Genomic DNA, 16592 nt, shown 5'->3' with positions numbered 1-16592 from the left:
CAAAAAGCTGAATGTTCTTTCATATTCCTTTGACTCAAGGCCATGACCACAACCTCTCTCTAACTACGTGCGCATTTCAAACTCTGTCATGGGGCCATGAGCTAAGAAAATTGCTATTGTTTAAATTAGAATGGTTTTACGTATTTGATTGAATAGACATTTGTTGAGTCTATACTCTGCAGAGAATTGCATATTTACATATATATGTGTGTGTGCGCACGCGCATGTGTATTTATATATATATATATATATATATATAAATAAATAAAATATGAGTAGCTTATAGTTCAGTAAAGACAGAGATGTATATAAAGAACTACTGTGGGTCCTGAGGTGTATATTGTAATATTTAGAAATCTACATGTCCTGAAAACCCATCACCCCTTGATAGATGTACATTCAAAGTGGATAAAGATGAATAAATAGTACCTAATTAGTAAGTTCCATCTTCACTTCCACGCAGTAAAAATTTGAATGGCCACCTTTACAACATTTCTAGTATTCTCAAATATAGTAACAAATGTGTATGACAGGAGGTAGTATCTGTATCCGGGAAGGAAATTTTTATTTAAAATATAGATTTCAGCTGGGCAGGTGGCACATGCCTATAATCCCAGCGGCTCCGGAGGCTGAGGCTGGAGGATCGAGAGTTCAAAGCCAGCCTCAGTAAATAAGTGAGAAGCTAAGCAACTCAGTGAGACCTTGTCTCTAAATAAAATACAAAATAGGGATGGGGATGTGGCTCAGTGGTCGAGTGCCCCAGAGTTCAATCCCCAGTACCCAAAAAGAAGCATAGATTCCAAGTAAAAATATTATCTGTATTCCTTTTCTCCATAAGAGTTTGAAACTTTTCTTGTAGCAATCTTGACTTGTAAGAATATCCAGTAGGCTTAGGACAAAAACTCTTGGGAGTTTGTCTTGGCCTCTTTCTTGTGTGACCACTTATTTTGAAGGAGTTCCTGAAAAGGCGGGGTGAGAGGAGGAAGCTTTCTAAAATTGTGTTAGGTCTCCATGCGGTAAGTATTTTTAAACTATTGGATTTTTGAGTATTTAGTTCCTTTGTAAGGCTTCTTTAAGAAAGTGGTTTCAGAAAAAAAAGAGAATTTAATGAAACTGCTGGTTCCAATTTCTGTGGTACTGCTGTTGTCTTAAGTGGCTGAATCTCTGGGTAAGTCTTGATGTCTTTATCTACACCTCAGGCCCCTAGTGAATGAGGTGGCTGTGATAAAACTCTCCTTCAATGGACAAGTAATACTAGGGTGAGAAATGGGCTTATGTGAATCTTTGCTAATGGCACATTTATTTGATAAAAATTGTGTGTAAATATGGATGCTCACTTTGTAATTCAACATATGTACATTTCTGAGAACTCCAAAGTTGATGAGGGCTTGTAATGCACTTTTAACTGACCACTAGGACCACACGTCCTGTCTAAAATCAGCCACTTTCTGTAAGTGCCACCTTCACTTTCTCTCCAGCTCTGAAAGGCCTTCCACTCTCTCTGCCTAGGCTGAAGCTGATGTAGCTTCTCTGAACAGACGCATCCAGCTGGTTGAGGAAGAGTTGGATCGTGCTCAGGAGCGTCTGGCAACAGCTTTGCAGAAGCTGGAGGAGGCTGAAAAAGCAGCAGATGAAAGCGAGAGGTGAGAACGTCTCATCCAGCCATTTTAGCACAAGCCTTTCCTCCTGGCAGGATGAACAGGAAGCTCCTCTGATCTTTGAGGTTTAACAATTTTACAGCCCTCAGTGGAGTCATCTCTTCAGTTGATCACATGTGTAGTTTGATTTTGTTTCTTTAAAATAAGTAGAAAAGGGCTAGAGCTGGAGCTCAATGGTAGAGGTCTTGTCCAGCATGCAGAAGGCCCTGGGTTCAATTCCCAGCACCACCAAAAACAATAATAATAATAAAATAAATGGAATACTGAATGTGTGCAAAGCACTATTCTAAGCTCTAGAGTTATAGAGAAGAAACAGATACTGTTCTGGTCCTCACAGAGCACCACCCAACAAGGGAGACAGACTTGGAAATGAAAAGTTCCAGGGATATGCAGTGGTTCTTTAATTCCAACTGACCACAGAGCAATTGTGCATTTAAAAAAAATAATAACTACTTTATTTTAAAATACACCAAGGAGTCTTGGGCCTGGGTCAGAAACTGTGGGCTCTTAGTTGTCAAATAGGTGGAAGAAAAAAGCCCAGATAAAACAGAAATGTGATCTGCAGAAGTAAATTGTTTGGGGGGCTGGGGATGTGGCTCAAGCGGTAGCGCGCTCGCCTGGCATGCGTGCGGCCCGGGTTCGATCCTCAGCACCACATACCAACAAAGATGTTGTGTCTGCCGAGAACTAAAAAATAAATATTAAAAAATTCTCTCTCTCTCTCTCCCTCCCTCTATCACTCTCTCTTTAAAAAAAAAAAAAAAAGAAGTAAATTGTTTTGGACTAGGATTAATTGCGGACAAGACACTGCCAAACATACAAATAAATCAGGTACTTGTGTGCTCTGAGCCCACCTCCATTGTAACATGACTCTACCTGGCTTATTACTGTAAGATGCCACCTGTGGTAGGAAAGGGAAACCATGGTTCATATACAGCAGCACAACTAACCTCATGCATCCCAGAAGGTTTTTTTTTCTGTGCTCAACTGTTCAAGTTAATGTATTTGCCACATTGCAAAAAAGAACTTCAGGAAAGACTCAATGAGGTAAGAGAGTTCTGCCTGAGGGATGATGTGTTAGAACACTACAAGTGTGACTGCCTGTGTTGTAACCTGGCAGGAGAATGTAGTCAGTCATTTGTCCATTTCTGCATCTTTACAGCAAGCCTCTGCTCCCTGCTACCACGTATAAAAGTGATTTCAGACTTTAGGGTTCAAGAAGGTTTTTAGCTTCAGTTGTCACCTCATTATTCACTACTACTTAGTGTTTCTTCACTGGCCAAGAGTTTTGAAATTCTTCATGATGACTGATTATCTCTTACAGTGTATATATAACAGTGATGTTGTAGCTAACTTCCTCCTGAAATACACCTGTTAGTGAACTGTAAATATGGTCTGATAATGTTAGACCGTGGAGTAAAAGGAACTTAGAGATCATCTACTCCAATCCCCTGGAGGAAAAATAAGAAAACTAAGGCTCAGAGACTGTCACTGCCCAAAGGCTGATAGCATATTTGCATCTAAGCCAAAGCTGGACCTTGGGTCTCCTCAAGTATATTCTAGTACTAGATCAAAAAATAGTGGTTTATTTATTGCCTACTTAAATTTTGTAAATGAGTCCCATTTTAACATGACTTCTTATTCCATAAATCTTTAATATATCATAGATCAGTTAACATTTTCTGAAATGTAACACCATGCCATAGGACCCTAATATACACATCGATGTAGAAGCCAGTATCAATCCCTCCCAACCTCCCTATTTAGAGAGGGTTCCATTAGAAGTAAAACTTGGTTTCTTATCTAAAGAGTTCAGTTGACTCTACTAAAACTGCTACTTTTATAGGTCCAAAATGCTCAAACATCAGCAGTTTCTTATGGGCTAGTCTACTGTTTTTGTTTGTGGTTGATGGGGTAAGACCCTTTTTTTATAGAAAGAGGTACACAAAAATAAATTTGCTTTGATTGTATCTTTTGTTCATTTTCAAACAGACTTCCCTCAGGAAAGGAAAGAAATTCCTTTATTTATTTAACAAATAAAGCATCTTGGCTTTTCTTGTTTCCATGCCTTCCAGATTCAAATGGGACCCTAATATTGTTCCTTTGACTTAACATAAAGTGCCTGGACAGGTTCTGCAGTACCCAAAGTATAAGCACAATGAGCAGAGAGAAATGTGTCTTTTTTTCTGCCTTTAGCACTAGAAGGTCTTGCTTCATGGTTTGTGGGGGGAAAAAAATAAAAAGTAGTTCTGTGCCCTATTTTGATCTAAACCTCTCAGACCACAGCAGGACAGTATGATTCTAGGAAGGTCAAAGAAATATGAGTCTAGGAAGGTCAACTCTAAACCTTGGGTTTTGTACTTGTCTTTCTTTCCAGAGGCATGAAAGTCATTGAAAGTAGAGCCCAAAAGGATGAAGAAAAAATGGAAATTCAGGAGATCCAACTGAAAGAGGCCAAGCACATTGCTGAAGATGCCGACCGAAAATATGAAGAGGTCAGATCCTAGCGCCCAAAGCCTCATCGATTCCTAGCAGTGGTCTTCTGGGGTTCAGGGAGCATACATAGCCTTGATTCCTGAGGGAAGCAGTCTGCTTCCTTGGTAGAAATGGGTAGTTTTGAGAAGCAAATTTCTTTGACTCCAGAAAATGGTTTTTATTTTGATCCAGCTAGGGGATCCCAGCCTTTATCAGGAAGCTAGTCAATGGCACTGGGAAGAAGAATTAAAACTCCCTTCCCTAATGACCAGGATAAAAGGTCTTTGGCCAGGAAATGGGAAAGGTAAACCCTTGGGAAAGGATGCTCAGGCTGTCCTTATGCAAGTATTTCTTTCAGTGTGATCCACCTAGCAGTCCAGTTCAGGCAACTGAGTAGCATCTACTTAATAGATTCATGAAGACCTCTCCTCCCAGGTCTTGGAAATCCTCTGTTAGCACAGGTTCTCAGGAGAATCAGCTCCTGGTCATATTACCGTGACAATGACCTGTGATAACAGAGTCAACATGACTGTCAAAGTTTTAGTTTTTTCCTCATTGTATCACATCATGACTGCCTGAAACAGCACTGACCTTTCTCCAGACTATACTGTGCTTGCTAATTTTGAATTGCTTCAGAGGATCCCTTCTCTCAGGTTCTTTCTTCCACTGAATACAGATTTGACCTTGTTAGTCATCTCACCACCTCATCTCATGTTAATTTCTTTTGCCTTCTTAAATTGCCTCCACAAAAAGGAGGCTGTGGCACAGAACTCTGTATTGGTGGAATTCCTAGGTTTATTTTCATGGTTTCTTGGCAGTCCCTACTTTTTCAGTATTAAATGGGTTTCTTAATGAGAAGTATGGTGAGCAGTATGTTTGCATACTAATAGCAGTATGTTATTTTTGGAGACTGGATTTCATATTTCTCTCTCATTCCACATTCTGGTCTGGCTGCTATGTAATTATGTAGATTTCACCTGGGTCAGACTTCAGATTGATATTGCAAAATTGTAGCTGTCCATTCTGGGTCTTGGTGAGCAAAGACTCTGGCCTCCTGTCTGTCAGCACTCCTGAGGGAAAGTTGCTTCTCTTCAGTCTCCCCAAATGGGGAGGATCCTGTATGTAGACAGGAATCTGTAGGGGCTGATGCAGCCTGATTCCCACCCAAACAACCCTTATACAAAATACACAAGCCCCACAATGTGTGTGCGTACTGTGTTTGTCCTGCTGCAGGTAGCCCGTAAGCTGGTCATCATTGAAAGTGACCTGGAACGTGCAGAGGAGCGGGCTGAGCTCTCAGAAGGGTAAGTGGGCCCAGCACCAGGAGCGTGTGGGGTGCTGCAGAGCAGTGACTAAACAGCATGACCTTCTGGCAGCTGCACATTTACCTATTTCAGCTCCGGGCTCCTTTTGTGCTCATTTGTTGTGGATGAGCCACGAGTATGGAACACGGAGGACTCGTGTGGGGTGTCTATGTATGAATGCGTGTATCACTGCATGCCTTACCTGCACACTGATTTTGTGAATGGCCTTGTGCATTTCCTGTGTCCACTAACAGCCAAGTTCGACAGCTGGAAGAACAATTAAGAATAATGGATCAGACCTTGAAAGCATTAATGGCTGCAGAGGATAAGGTACTGATGGCTCATGTGTGGTTTTTAGGTTTAACTGAAACCCAGGCGTCCTTCAGCTTCCAATGCCTACTGGTTGGTTTGATGTAACGACTGCACCTTCACTACACCCTCTGCTATTTATATCTTGCTTTAAGTGCTTTCTCTTGGTCCTTTATGCTCCTTTGTTTTTCCCTTTATAAATGCTCTTAGAGGCAGCCAAATAAGAAGCCAAATTATCACACTTCAGTTGCTCAATTTTGTGATCCTGCCTTTCCACTGTTGCAAAGTTGGGAGGCAATGTCCATGGCAAAATTGAGCATTTTCATACCTGATAGTTTGGCTACTTTAAGGCAGTCCTTCATCTCTAGGACTTGGTTTTCATTTTTTCCCATTCCTCTCCTTTTTCTCTCTTCCTTCCTTTGGCTTGTCTCCCACCCTTTCTGCCTCTGATCGAAAACATTAGCAAATGTGCCGAGCTTGAAGAAGAATTGAAAACTGTGACCAACAACTTGAAGTCACTGGAGGCTCAGGCTGAGAAGGTAGGCCAGGAGCATGGTGTGGGGAAGGCATCTTTTAAGAGCTGCTCAAAAGAGGCCCTGCTGATGAAAGCACTGGCACAGTAGACATTTTAATAAATGGCAAATTTTTTAGATGATTTCTAGTGGTTATTGGATACAGGGGGTATTTTTATAATTTTTTTCATAGAGAATATTTTATGTTGAGTATGTGAGTCATCAATTTAATTTAAACAGAGTGCCAGGTGGATAAGTTATCTTGTTCTTGTTCTTATCCCATGTAAAACAATAGGCTAGAAAGCAGAGAATGTATTATAGTATGCCATTTGATATTGGAGGTTCTGTTACTGCCTCGGAGATCCTTAACATCTGTTGGTTGAGCTGGCGAGTTCTTTTTATTAGAAGGGATGAAAACAGCCACAGCCTGACATCTGGAATGCTCTTTCTAATTACAGTACTCCCAGAAGGAAGACAAATATGAGGAAGAGATCAAGGTCCTTTCTGACAAGCTGAAGGAGGTAATAATAACATAAGAATTTTGGATGAAGTCAACTGGATTTTAATCATATTTATGTCCATGAAGCTGGTCAGGAATTTTTTGCTTTTAAAGTTACTGATTCAAGCCAGAGTTATTCAGAGGTAGTCTTGGAATTAACATACTATGCTAGTTCCCATTGCTCACAGTAGTGACTAAAACTGACAGATAGTTTTAAATCCATTTCATGGATGAGATGCCTCATGTCCATTCTCTAGTTTTCCCTGTATTTGTGGCTACCAGAACTGTGAAACTTCTTAAACTTTGACTTAGATAAATTAAATCATTACAGGCTGAGACTCGGGCTGAGTTTGCCGAGAGGTCAGTAACTAAATTGGAGAAAAGCATTGATGACTTAGAAGGTAAGATCTTAAATATTGTTTTTCATTTAATCCTCATGGTTGAATACTGACCTGGCATACAATTGTCTAATCCAAGTGCATCTACCTGGATAAACTTCTTTGCTCCTGCACTTTTTTTCTAACTTCCTCTGGGATTTTCATCTGTGGCTCTTAAACTCTTGGACCTGAGTCCTTAGTTCTTCAGGTGACTGCTTAACCACCAGGCAGCACATGTCTCTTTTTGAAATGGCAAATGCCCCCCAGCATTTTACACTCCTCAGAAGGTAGTGGGTTTAATTTTCATCGTGAGTGAAATGCTTATAGATGAGAGTGACTCTGGTATATTTTATTTCTTTAGTGATACCTCCTAATTGTCAGAATGATGTGCATTGGTTTTAGACACAACCCATCTTCTCCCAAGTATGAATTCAGTGGAAGGGCTTGGGTATTGTCAGTCATTCATTGGTACAATAATCTGTATCCTAAAAGGAAGATAGGAACCAATAGGGCATAATATTTTGAGATTATGCTTAAGCATTTCTCCCCCAAGGCATGTAGGTTTTATTTGAGTGACACTGACTCTATCTCACAGAAATCCTAAATGTTGAACTCTGAGGCTTGTGAAGAAAAAAAATGTTTATTGTGGGCAGAAGGAGTTGGAGAAGGGACTAGAGGCTGGTACAGATAATAATAACCATAGTGGAGAAAAAGAATGACATATGGTCACAAACAGTCTGCTGGTGTACAATTGAAAGTGTGGCTTTCTTTGCTTTTCAAGGCTCCTAGACTAAGGTACAAGCAGCTCTGGAGGGAAGACCACAGGAGTAGTTTAAATGACACTAAAAAATCAATATCCCATGGTCTAGTTTGGTCAGGAAGTCAGTGGTTTGAAGGTGGAGCTAGATAAGGATTATAGGCTTTAATCGAAAGTTGTTCTTCCAAAACACTGCCTTTGGATATTTTTTCCATTGTTTATAGCGACAGGTGGCTGACTACTCTGGTATAATTAAAATATAGCTCTATAAAAAGAAAGATGTTCCATTTCCCACCAGGAGAGACAGCCTTCTGTAGTTTTGTTTAGGATTTAGCATGGTTTACTGATATGCCTACAGTATTTATGATTTTCATATCGAGTCTTTCTTATTTTAATTTCTAATGGGTTTTGTTCTCTTTGTTTTTGTTTCAATTTATTTAAAAACAAAACGCACGCCTCCTGCGTTGGCACCTGCTGCGGCACCAACCCCTTCATGCATTGCCCTTTCCTTGCTGCTGTGTTGGGATGGCGCCTGCGCCACCCTCGCTCACCCTCCATCTCTTGATCACTCTCCATGTCCTTGCATCTCTGCCTTCCACTTCCTGGTCCTAGACGAGCTGTATGCTCAGAAACTGAAGTACAAGGCCATCAGCGAGGAGCTGGACCACGCTCTCAACGATATGACTTCCATGTAAATGCTCATGCATCCGCCTGCTCGCACCTGTGCCCTCATGCTTACGTGATAGCCTCACCACCGCTCCCTTCCTGCTCCATGACCTCCATCTTTGCACTCTTCTGTTTGCTCTCTTGTATAACCATCGTACTAATAGAAAGGCCAAGAAGATTCATTTTGTGGAAACCATTCTCCTTTTAGAATCCTTTTCTTTGGTAAACACTGAATTAGATTGTCCCCACCAAATGATGAACTGGAATATGAATGACCTTGAATACTATCCTTTCAAGAAATTAAACTAGATTTGAGTAAAACTAGGTAATTGTGCGGGGATTTTTCAAGAAATATCAAATTTCGTTTCCTGAGATTCCATGAAGTACAATATGATCATTTTCATAAAAGAAATGTAAATTTAAGAAAACCCCAAAATATCAGATTATTGAGGATCTGAGGAAAAGGAAATGACCCAGTATAGCCTAAGGAGTGATTCTGAAAATGATCTTCTCTTCCTCACTTATGAAAGTTCTAGAGCAATGTGATTGCTTCAATGTGTGACCACACCTTTAATTTCTATGTTTATGTGAAAAGGAATTAAAATGCCCACAGTAAACATTTGCTACAAGCTGTGACCTAAAAGGGGGGAGGTGGTAAATAAAACACAGCTTACACATTATGAATTTGGGGGTTAATGGCCCAGATTTTACTCTTGAGAGGCTATAAAGAGTTGGAGAGTAGGTAGCTTGTTCTCAGGAGAACCATAAGCATACACAACTGATTTGCATATCACTAACCAAACTTAAACATTAAACTTATCTGCCTCTTTAAATTCTAACCTGGAATGTTTCACAGAGGGCTTTTCATTCTAATCACACTAGATTCCAGTAAAGCTGGACAAGTTGCTCTCTAGGCCCACCTGTCATTTCTTTACCAATGCAGAAAAGCAGTAACTTTAGGAGTGTGGCATGTGCCTGCTGCCTTAGAGGTATAGAATCTCCACACTGGGGTGGGGTTGGGGAGCAGGGGCACACCCTTATAAAGTGGCTGTCACCATGGAAACTAGAAAGAAAACCTCCTCCCTCATTTGCAAATGAGGGGATGAGGCAGATCATTTTTCTCTGGGGTCCTCTCTAGTGCTAAAATGTGATTCTGTGGGACAAACTTTAAGTGTTAAATATGAAGAAAAGTCCTGACAATAGGATTTAAATTCTGTTCATGGGTTTTCCCCAAAAGTTGACCCGAGATAGCCCCTAGTCTAGACTAGGGCCAGTACAGACTCCCACAGGGTACAGCTGGCAGTGGGTTTTGCAAGCATGTCTCCCTCTTGCCTGTGATTCAAGTGCTGCTCTCCTCTGTAAGTTTTGTCTTCCTTTTTTCCATTATGCCACTTTTTTTTTCTCTTTCTCCCACCTTTTTTCTTCATGCAGATAAATTTCTTTGCTTCAATTCTCCCAAGACTCCTTCATCAAGCTGGATATCCCACCTCTCAACTCTGCACTTATCTGTTCTCCAGCTGACCTGGTTCTTTCTCTTAGCACCTGCCTTAGGGCCAGGCACATACTGTGCTTTCTATTGTATAGAAGCTCTTCGTTCCAGTGTAAAATAAACACTGTGTAAGCTATTGCTGTTTGCTATTCTTTTTACTTCTTATTTATTGACGTTTTGGTTTCAACACTGAATAAAACTACAATTCTGCTTCATTCATATGAGGGTTGATTTTTGGCTGCTGCTTTTCTGTTTTTTGTTTTTGTTTTTGTTTTCTTTTTCTGAACATTTTTGTGTTAATATCAAGAGTTTCTAAACCAGTAGTTCCTTCTGGAACTTTTATATTAAAAAAAAAAAAAAATACACGCGCCTGCATCCCTCTGAGGGTTTTGCTTTCCAGAAGTTAGAGTGAGGGCCAGGCCTCTGTGAGTTTTAGGAACTGAAATAGTTCTGGCATGAAGTGTGGGTTGAGAATCTCTGCACAGGGGACAGTGCTTGTTGGGAGTCAGAAGATTGGCTTGAGCAGTGTCTTCCTCTGCCAGAGGTCTAGATTGGGCCATGGCAAGATACAGAGGACATGGCTCACTAATGAAAGGCTTATGATGAATGGCTACACAGCTGTCCCACTGAGCTAGGAATTTCCATAGTGGGAAAGTGGAAAGGAACTTGGATTCAAACGATGTAAATTGTGATTATTGTTGATTATCCTTTTATAACACAAAGACAAGTTCAAGGTTTTCTTAGTTTATTCCTTACTGAATCCTTCATTTTGGTCATGAAATGACATGATAGGTTTTCTAAATATGGCAGCTGTAGTTGAGTCAAGGTTTATTTTTGTGTTCTTAAGCATATCATGTATTTCTTAAGGGTTGTACTATATAATCTTCCTGTTTAGTAGCTGAGCTTTTTCTTCATTTATGAACATTTTTAAATTATAGCCATTAGTTGATTATTATTATTATTTTTAATCCCAAAAAAAGTAGTTGGTGGGAATTATTGAGAACACAGTTGTATTTTATTTGGGCTTCACTATTTTAATTCACAAACAGCAGTTAAGTGATTTTTTTTAATTACAAAATTAGAACTTTAAACAGATGGGAGACTTTAGCTCCTTAATGTTCAACATTTCTCCTTCCTTAACAGTCTGGCACTATTTCTTCTGTGTTTTAAACATGGGTCATCTTCATCTGTTTTTTGTATACTGTTTGATAGTATACAAGGACTCATATACCACTGTACTTAAAAATTTTTGGAAAACTCTGAAAATGGTGTCAGTTCCTTTACGAAGTCTTCAGAGCAAAGAGAGAGTACTTTTTTTTAAGACTCTGAATTAAAGTATTTTACTAATGGTACGGTAGACATTTTTAAATTTAGAATCTGGACAACGTCTTTCCCTTAGGAATACAAATGCCTCTGAATTTTTTTTTCTTTTGCTAAAGTTTCTTAGACCTGTTTTTGCCATGATTCCTGCCTTGTTCTTTTTTTAAATTCAGAATAATGAAAGTGACCCATCTCTGAGTAATCCTGCTATAGACAAAATGACAAGTCTGAAAGTTCTGCTGAGCAGATGTTCACTAAAGCCTGGAGGCACAACTCTTTATTGAAAAACCTACCAGAGATTTCACACACATTTTTCAAGTATTGTCTACAAAGGAAATAGGAAGGCAATGGATCAAGAGAGCAGGTCTTGTAGCCTAAGAAGGTGAGCAGAAGAAAGTTAAACCACAAGTTGAGTTAATCAAGAAATTGTTGAGGCCAGGCTTCTAGTTCAGAGGGTTAGGCCAAAGCTGCAGCTGCTGCAAGAGCCTCTATTGGACCAAACCAAAAGCATTACTGAGTCTGGGCATTGAAGTCCTCAGACATCTGGGAGTCCAATAGACAGGAGGGAAAGTACTTCCAAATGCATATGCCCTCAGGTCAGATAGGCACAAGAGCTCCATGACAGGTGAAGGGGAGCAAGCCCAAAAGAGGCTGAAACAGGGACCACTGTCATTGAAACTGAATTTACATTGGCCCTCTGGAATCTTCGGGGGTTTCTCTAAAGTTCTTCATTCCTGCTGGATCAAACATTTGGTTGGGCTCAGTAGCCTGTCTGCCTGTGGCGTCAGTTTCCCATAAAGATAGTGTGAACATAGTAATGGGGTTTGCAACACTTTGCAACCCCCCACTGGGTGTGGTGGCCCATCTCTGTAATCCCAGTGACTTGGGAGACTGAGGCAGAATTGCAAGTTTGAGGCTAACCTTGGCAACTTGGTGAGATTCTGTCTCAAAATATAAATAATGTCTGGGGATATAGTTCAGTGGTAGAGTGCCTCTGGGTTCAATACCCAATACTGAGTGGCGGGGGGGGGGGGAATTGTACATTTTCGTAACTCTGAAGCACATGCTACATGCAGGACACTGGAAGGTAGTAGGAGTATGGAAAAAGATGAGCTGAAAGTGTTCTTTGCCCTCCATGAGCTAGCCATTTTGTGCAGAGATAGATGAGTAAGGTGAGTCCAATAGACTTTTTGTGTTTTGAGTCGGCAAGGAACAGTAAATGATTGTAACTGGGAGCTACCTGGAGGAGGTGACAATTAACTGTGAATATTCGGAAAATTTGAATTGGCAAAGAGAAAAAAAGCAACAGACGTTGGGCATAGCATCTCACAGTGAGCTAGTAAACAATGAGCATAGCATCTTACCCATCTCCTGCTGTTTAGGAAAGAAAGTTAACGGGAAATCTGCTCAATTTCCCAATAGGCCTGGGGGCTATAGTCAGCACATTTTCCCCAAGGAGTAAAACTATTAGCTTACCAAGATGATTAAGTAGAATTTTTAGGTCCAGGTGATCACCATCACTCTAATCATGTTTCTCAGTTTTAGACTGGTGGGTACCAGTCTCTTGGTTGTCATTAGGTATCCCTTATATCACCAGGTAACGGATTGTTATGCCCACCTGAGCAGATTGCATCTCAGTATATAAAAATGGTATCACACAGGTCTTTGTGGCGATGTTTGAGGTTTTGTTCATTTTATACACGTACATTAGCACCAAACATAAATGCCATCCTCTTAAACATAACTCCTAAATCAATGTTGATTAGAGATAAATGCTTGTTATTTTGCTACTTGAATAGAGGAACACATTACCAAAGAGTTGAGAATGTGTACTTTGTATCCTGGTGATTGACCGAAGAACAAGGAGCTTAGTTGTGCATTTCAAAAAGTTTCAATGCAGCAGAAGCAGTGGCACCTGCTTACTATTACCTGAGGGAAAAGCCTGCACTGTGAGCAGAGAGGAAGGGGTCCTGGAAGAGTGGGCAGAAATGGGTAGGTCACAGTTCCGCCTAGGATCTCTGCTGAGCCCTAGCAAGGGGTGGATGACATGTGGACTTGCCTCCAGCCTGGTTTCAGTTCCCAAACTGTTGCCAGAAGCTGCACAGGGATCAGTTCATAAGATGATTTTAGTAAGGTACAAGGGGAATATAACTCTTTCTCCTCATTTCCTGTGCCTCCCTTTCCCTTCTCCCCGCAAGAGAGAAATTCTGACCCTTCTGCCAGGCCTTTTACCAACCTGGACAGATGACAATGGGGTGAGGGTAGACTGCTCAGCAAGTGACCAGTTGCTGTCCTACCTGAGGTATCTCTGTGTTCTCTATTAACTGTCTCTCACCAAGTCTGCCTAACCTCTCTTCTGCCTCTTCTTTTCTGCTAACCTACTTGCTGACCTGTACAGACCAGCTCTACCAGCAACTTGAGCAAAACCGCCGCCTAACTAATGAACTAAAGTTGGCCCTGAATGAGGATTAAAAAGTGTGAAAAAATCTTGGGCTGAATTCTAGGAATGGAGCCCGTGTGCAGGAAATCTAAGACTGTCCAACCCTCAGCTAATAGGGTGGAAAACGGTACTTTCTTCTGCAGAAATGCAAATGAAAGGAATCGGCTGAAAGGCGCTGGCTTGGCCTGTCTTTTCCTCTATATATCAGGAATAATTAAGTTCTCTTTAATCCCAAAACAATTTTTTTATGGTAAAAAAAAACATATATATGTGGATAAATATTTATAACAATCAAGTCAGCACTCTTTTTTGCAACAGCAGGTCCTCCTCTTTCAATAATGAGGACCAAAAAATTTTTATTTTCTATTTCACAGAGACAACTGTGAGTCCTGCTTTAAGTATATATATAATTACATATTTGTATTCCTAACTTATTCATATATGGTATAGTGTTTGAAATATAATTAAATGTACCTATGCTTGGGCAAAATAGCTTTTGAAAACAGGAGCTTATATCAGAAGTCCCTGGTTGTCTGAAAGGTATGCTTTATTCAGTTTAATAGTGTTGTTGGAATCTGATGAGAATGTCTTGCTACTACTAAATAGAATACTATAAAATATTAAGAGAATGTCCTAATGAAGTGTGCATGAAACATGTTGATAACTTTATGAGCAACAGAAATAAATCATTTTAAAAGTTGTCCAAAACCTATTATGTCATCTTTGTTTTCTGTGAGGCCGTGTTACAACACGTCTCCCAGACCTTTAACTGCCTGTAACTCAGAAGCATCTGCTGATATTAACTTCTCCAGTTTGTATAATAATGCTGCAAGCTGTATTTGGTTTTTGCCTCTCTGTGTTCCCACAGCATACAATCGGTGAACCTTCACCAAACCCACCCTGCATTTTATTCTCAGGGCGGATTATTGGTGCTGGTGTCTCTGACCACACTAAGACTCTGCTGTGCCTGTGGTTCCTTTGGGTTAAAGATGTCTTCCCCATCTTAGGTCCTTGTCTAGAAATGAGTAATGTCTTAAAAGCATGCCTAGTTCTAATCATCTCATTCTGTGTTTGTGATTGATGTTTGCCTGCCTGAATGTACAAAGCACCACTGTGTCCAAAGCGCAGCTATTCATGACTTAATTTTCTAATCCCACCACAGAGAAAGTGGCTCATGCCAAAGAAGAAAACCTTAGTATGCATCAGATGCTGGATCAGACTTTACTGGAGTTAAACAACATGTGAAAACCTCCTTAGCTGCGGCCACATTCTTTTATTTTTTGTTGTTTTGTTTCTAAACACCTGCTTACCATGATACCCCTTAAATGCATTTTTATTTACTTTTACCACCATCACAAAAACATCCACAAAACACCAGCTAGGGCAGGAGGTAGGGAGAAAACACCAAAAAAGGCAAGCCCATGTTAGGGCAATAATGGTTTAAATGTGCCATTTCCCAGGTTGACATTGCCACACTTTACGTAGAGTTTAGCCACACACGTTGCTTAGTCAGTGGAAGACTCCTCACTGAAGCAGAAAGATTTCCACTCAAAGTGCCAATGATAGGGGCAACAGGAAGATTGATGTCGGAGACAATCAGTTGTGGATTGGTGCTACTTTAAATAAAATGTCCCCTGTGGTCTTTTGTTCAATATTGTACAATTTAGAATTTTGTCCAACACTATTTTGTCTTGAGTTTTACTGCAAGATGAGACTATGGATCCAGTATGCCTGTGTTCACTGAAGCCAAGGATTTGAAAGCCACATTGCTCTTCTAAGGCTTCCATTCCTTTCTGATTGGCACACTTGCAGCCCATTACAACTTCTGTAGAATAGCATTCAATGTGGATTTCCACTCTTTCCCATTGTCCATGTTAAAGTGAAAGGTTTAGGCACTACATACAATTGGTAAAGAAAATACATTTTCTTGAGAATTATAACTATATGTAAACATTGTATAATGATATGAAATAAAATGCACATTGTAGGACATTTTCTAAATTTGGTGGTCGTGTCATTTGTATGTTCTTACTTTGTGAAGTTTAGACTGCATGATTGACCTTCAAGATTTCTTAAAATGATAAGCCAGAGGGAAGTGGGGTCTCATGTGTTATACTCTCAGAAGCAGTAAAGGCAGCATGATTTTGGTCTCTTAAAAGTTACAGCAAGCAGGAAGGGCTCTTTCCAGAAGTTGTTTTTCCATATTACTGGTATGTATCTGCATGGACATAGAGATCTTTTGCAGTGCTTTTACTGCTTTGGGAATTTCTTGCTCAAATATCAGCTAAGTCTTTAGCCCTAATATGTACACATCAACTGGTGGTGGATTAATATACCAACCTGCTATTGGCCCACACCCCTGTGATTCTACTTAATAGTTCTGTTTTCATGAGTCTTTTTGATTTTCTGCTTTCTAGATTGAATGGGTTGCAAATTCCTTTGCATCTTCCTTTCCTCAGACTTGGAAACTGAAAATATCATTGGTTGTTTCCATAGGCAGGTTCATAATACTGCTGCCCTCTACTTGCTATGTGTGCTCTAAAGACCATCTCAGGGACTTACACTACCTTTACTCTAAATGAAGGTGATAGTTAATATTCTCAGATAGCATTTATATTTGCAAGAGCCTGTACTCACAAGTATTGTTTCATTTAAACTTCACATCAGTCCTCAGGGGCTCCTGGAGGCCAAGTCAACTTTCTCAGTTCCATAGCTCACAGGTCGTGAGCTACTTGGTCTGTCAGACTCTAAAGTTCTGTTTGGTTTGTACCACTTGTTGGAAACAT

General features: G+C 40.2%; 1 protein-coding gene across 6 annotated transcripts in view; it reads left to right on the top strand.

The window, feature by feature from the left end:
• TPM1 (tropomyosin 1) overlaps window positions 1-15807 on the top strand; it is a gene marked incomplete at its 3' end in the record, with an annotated part of 29367 nt that extends 13560 nt beyond the window's left edge. For 3 of the 6 annotated variants that reach the window (XM_081290316.1, XM_081290317.1, XM_081290315.1), the window contains 7 exons: window positions 1510-1643; window positions 4036-4153; window positions 5367-5437; window positions 6210-6285; window positions 6717-6779; window positions 7089-7158; window positions 14969-15807. In XM_081290316.1, coding sequence (XP_081146442.1) covers window positions 1510-1643; window positions 4036-4153; window positions 5367-5437; window positions 6210-6285; window positions 6717-6779; window positions 7089-7158; window positions 14969-15051 — 615 coding nt within the window. Of the gene's footprint in view, window positions 1-1509; window positions 1644-4035; window positions 4154-5366; window positions 5438-6209; window positions 6286-6716; window positions 6780-7088; window positions 7159-8503; window positions 8587-9988; window positions 10183-14968 lie in introns of those variants that run through there. The other 3 variants (XM_081290314.1, XM_081290313.1, XM_081290318.1) reach the window with 2 other exon arrangements.
• Between the last annotated feature and the right edge of the window lie 785 nt (window positions 15808-16592).

Source organism: Spermophilus citellus (genome assembly GCF_964194105.1).
Source record: "Spermophilus citellus genome assembly, chromosome: 4".
Lineage (NCBI taxonomy): Eukaryota > Metazoa > Chordata > Mammalia > Rodentia > Sciuridae > Spermophilus > Spermophilus citellus.
This window is presented reverse-complemented; position numbering and strand designations above follow the sequence as displayed.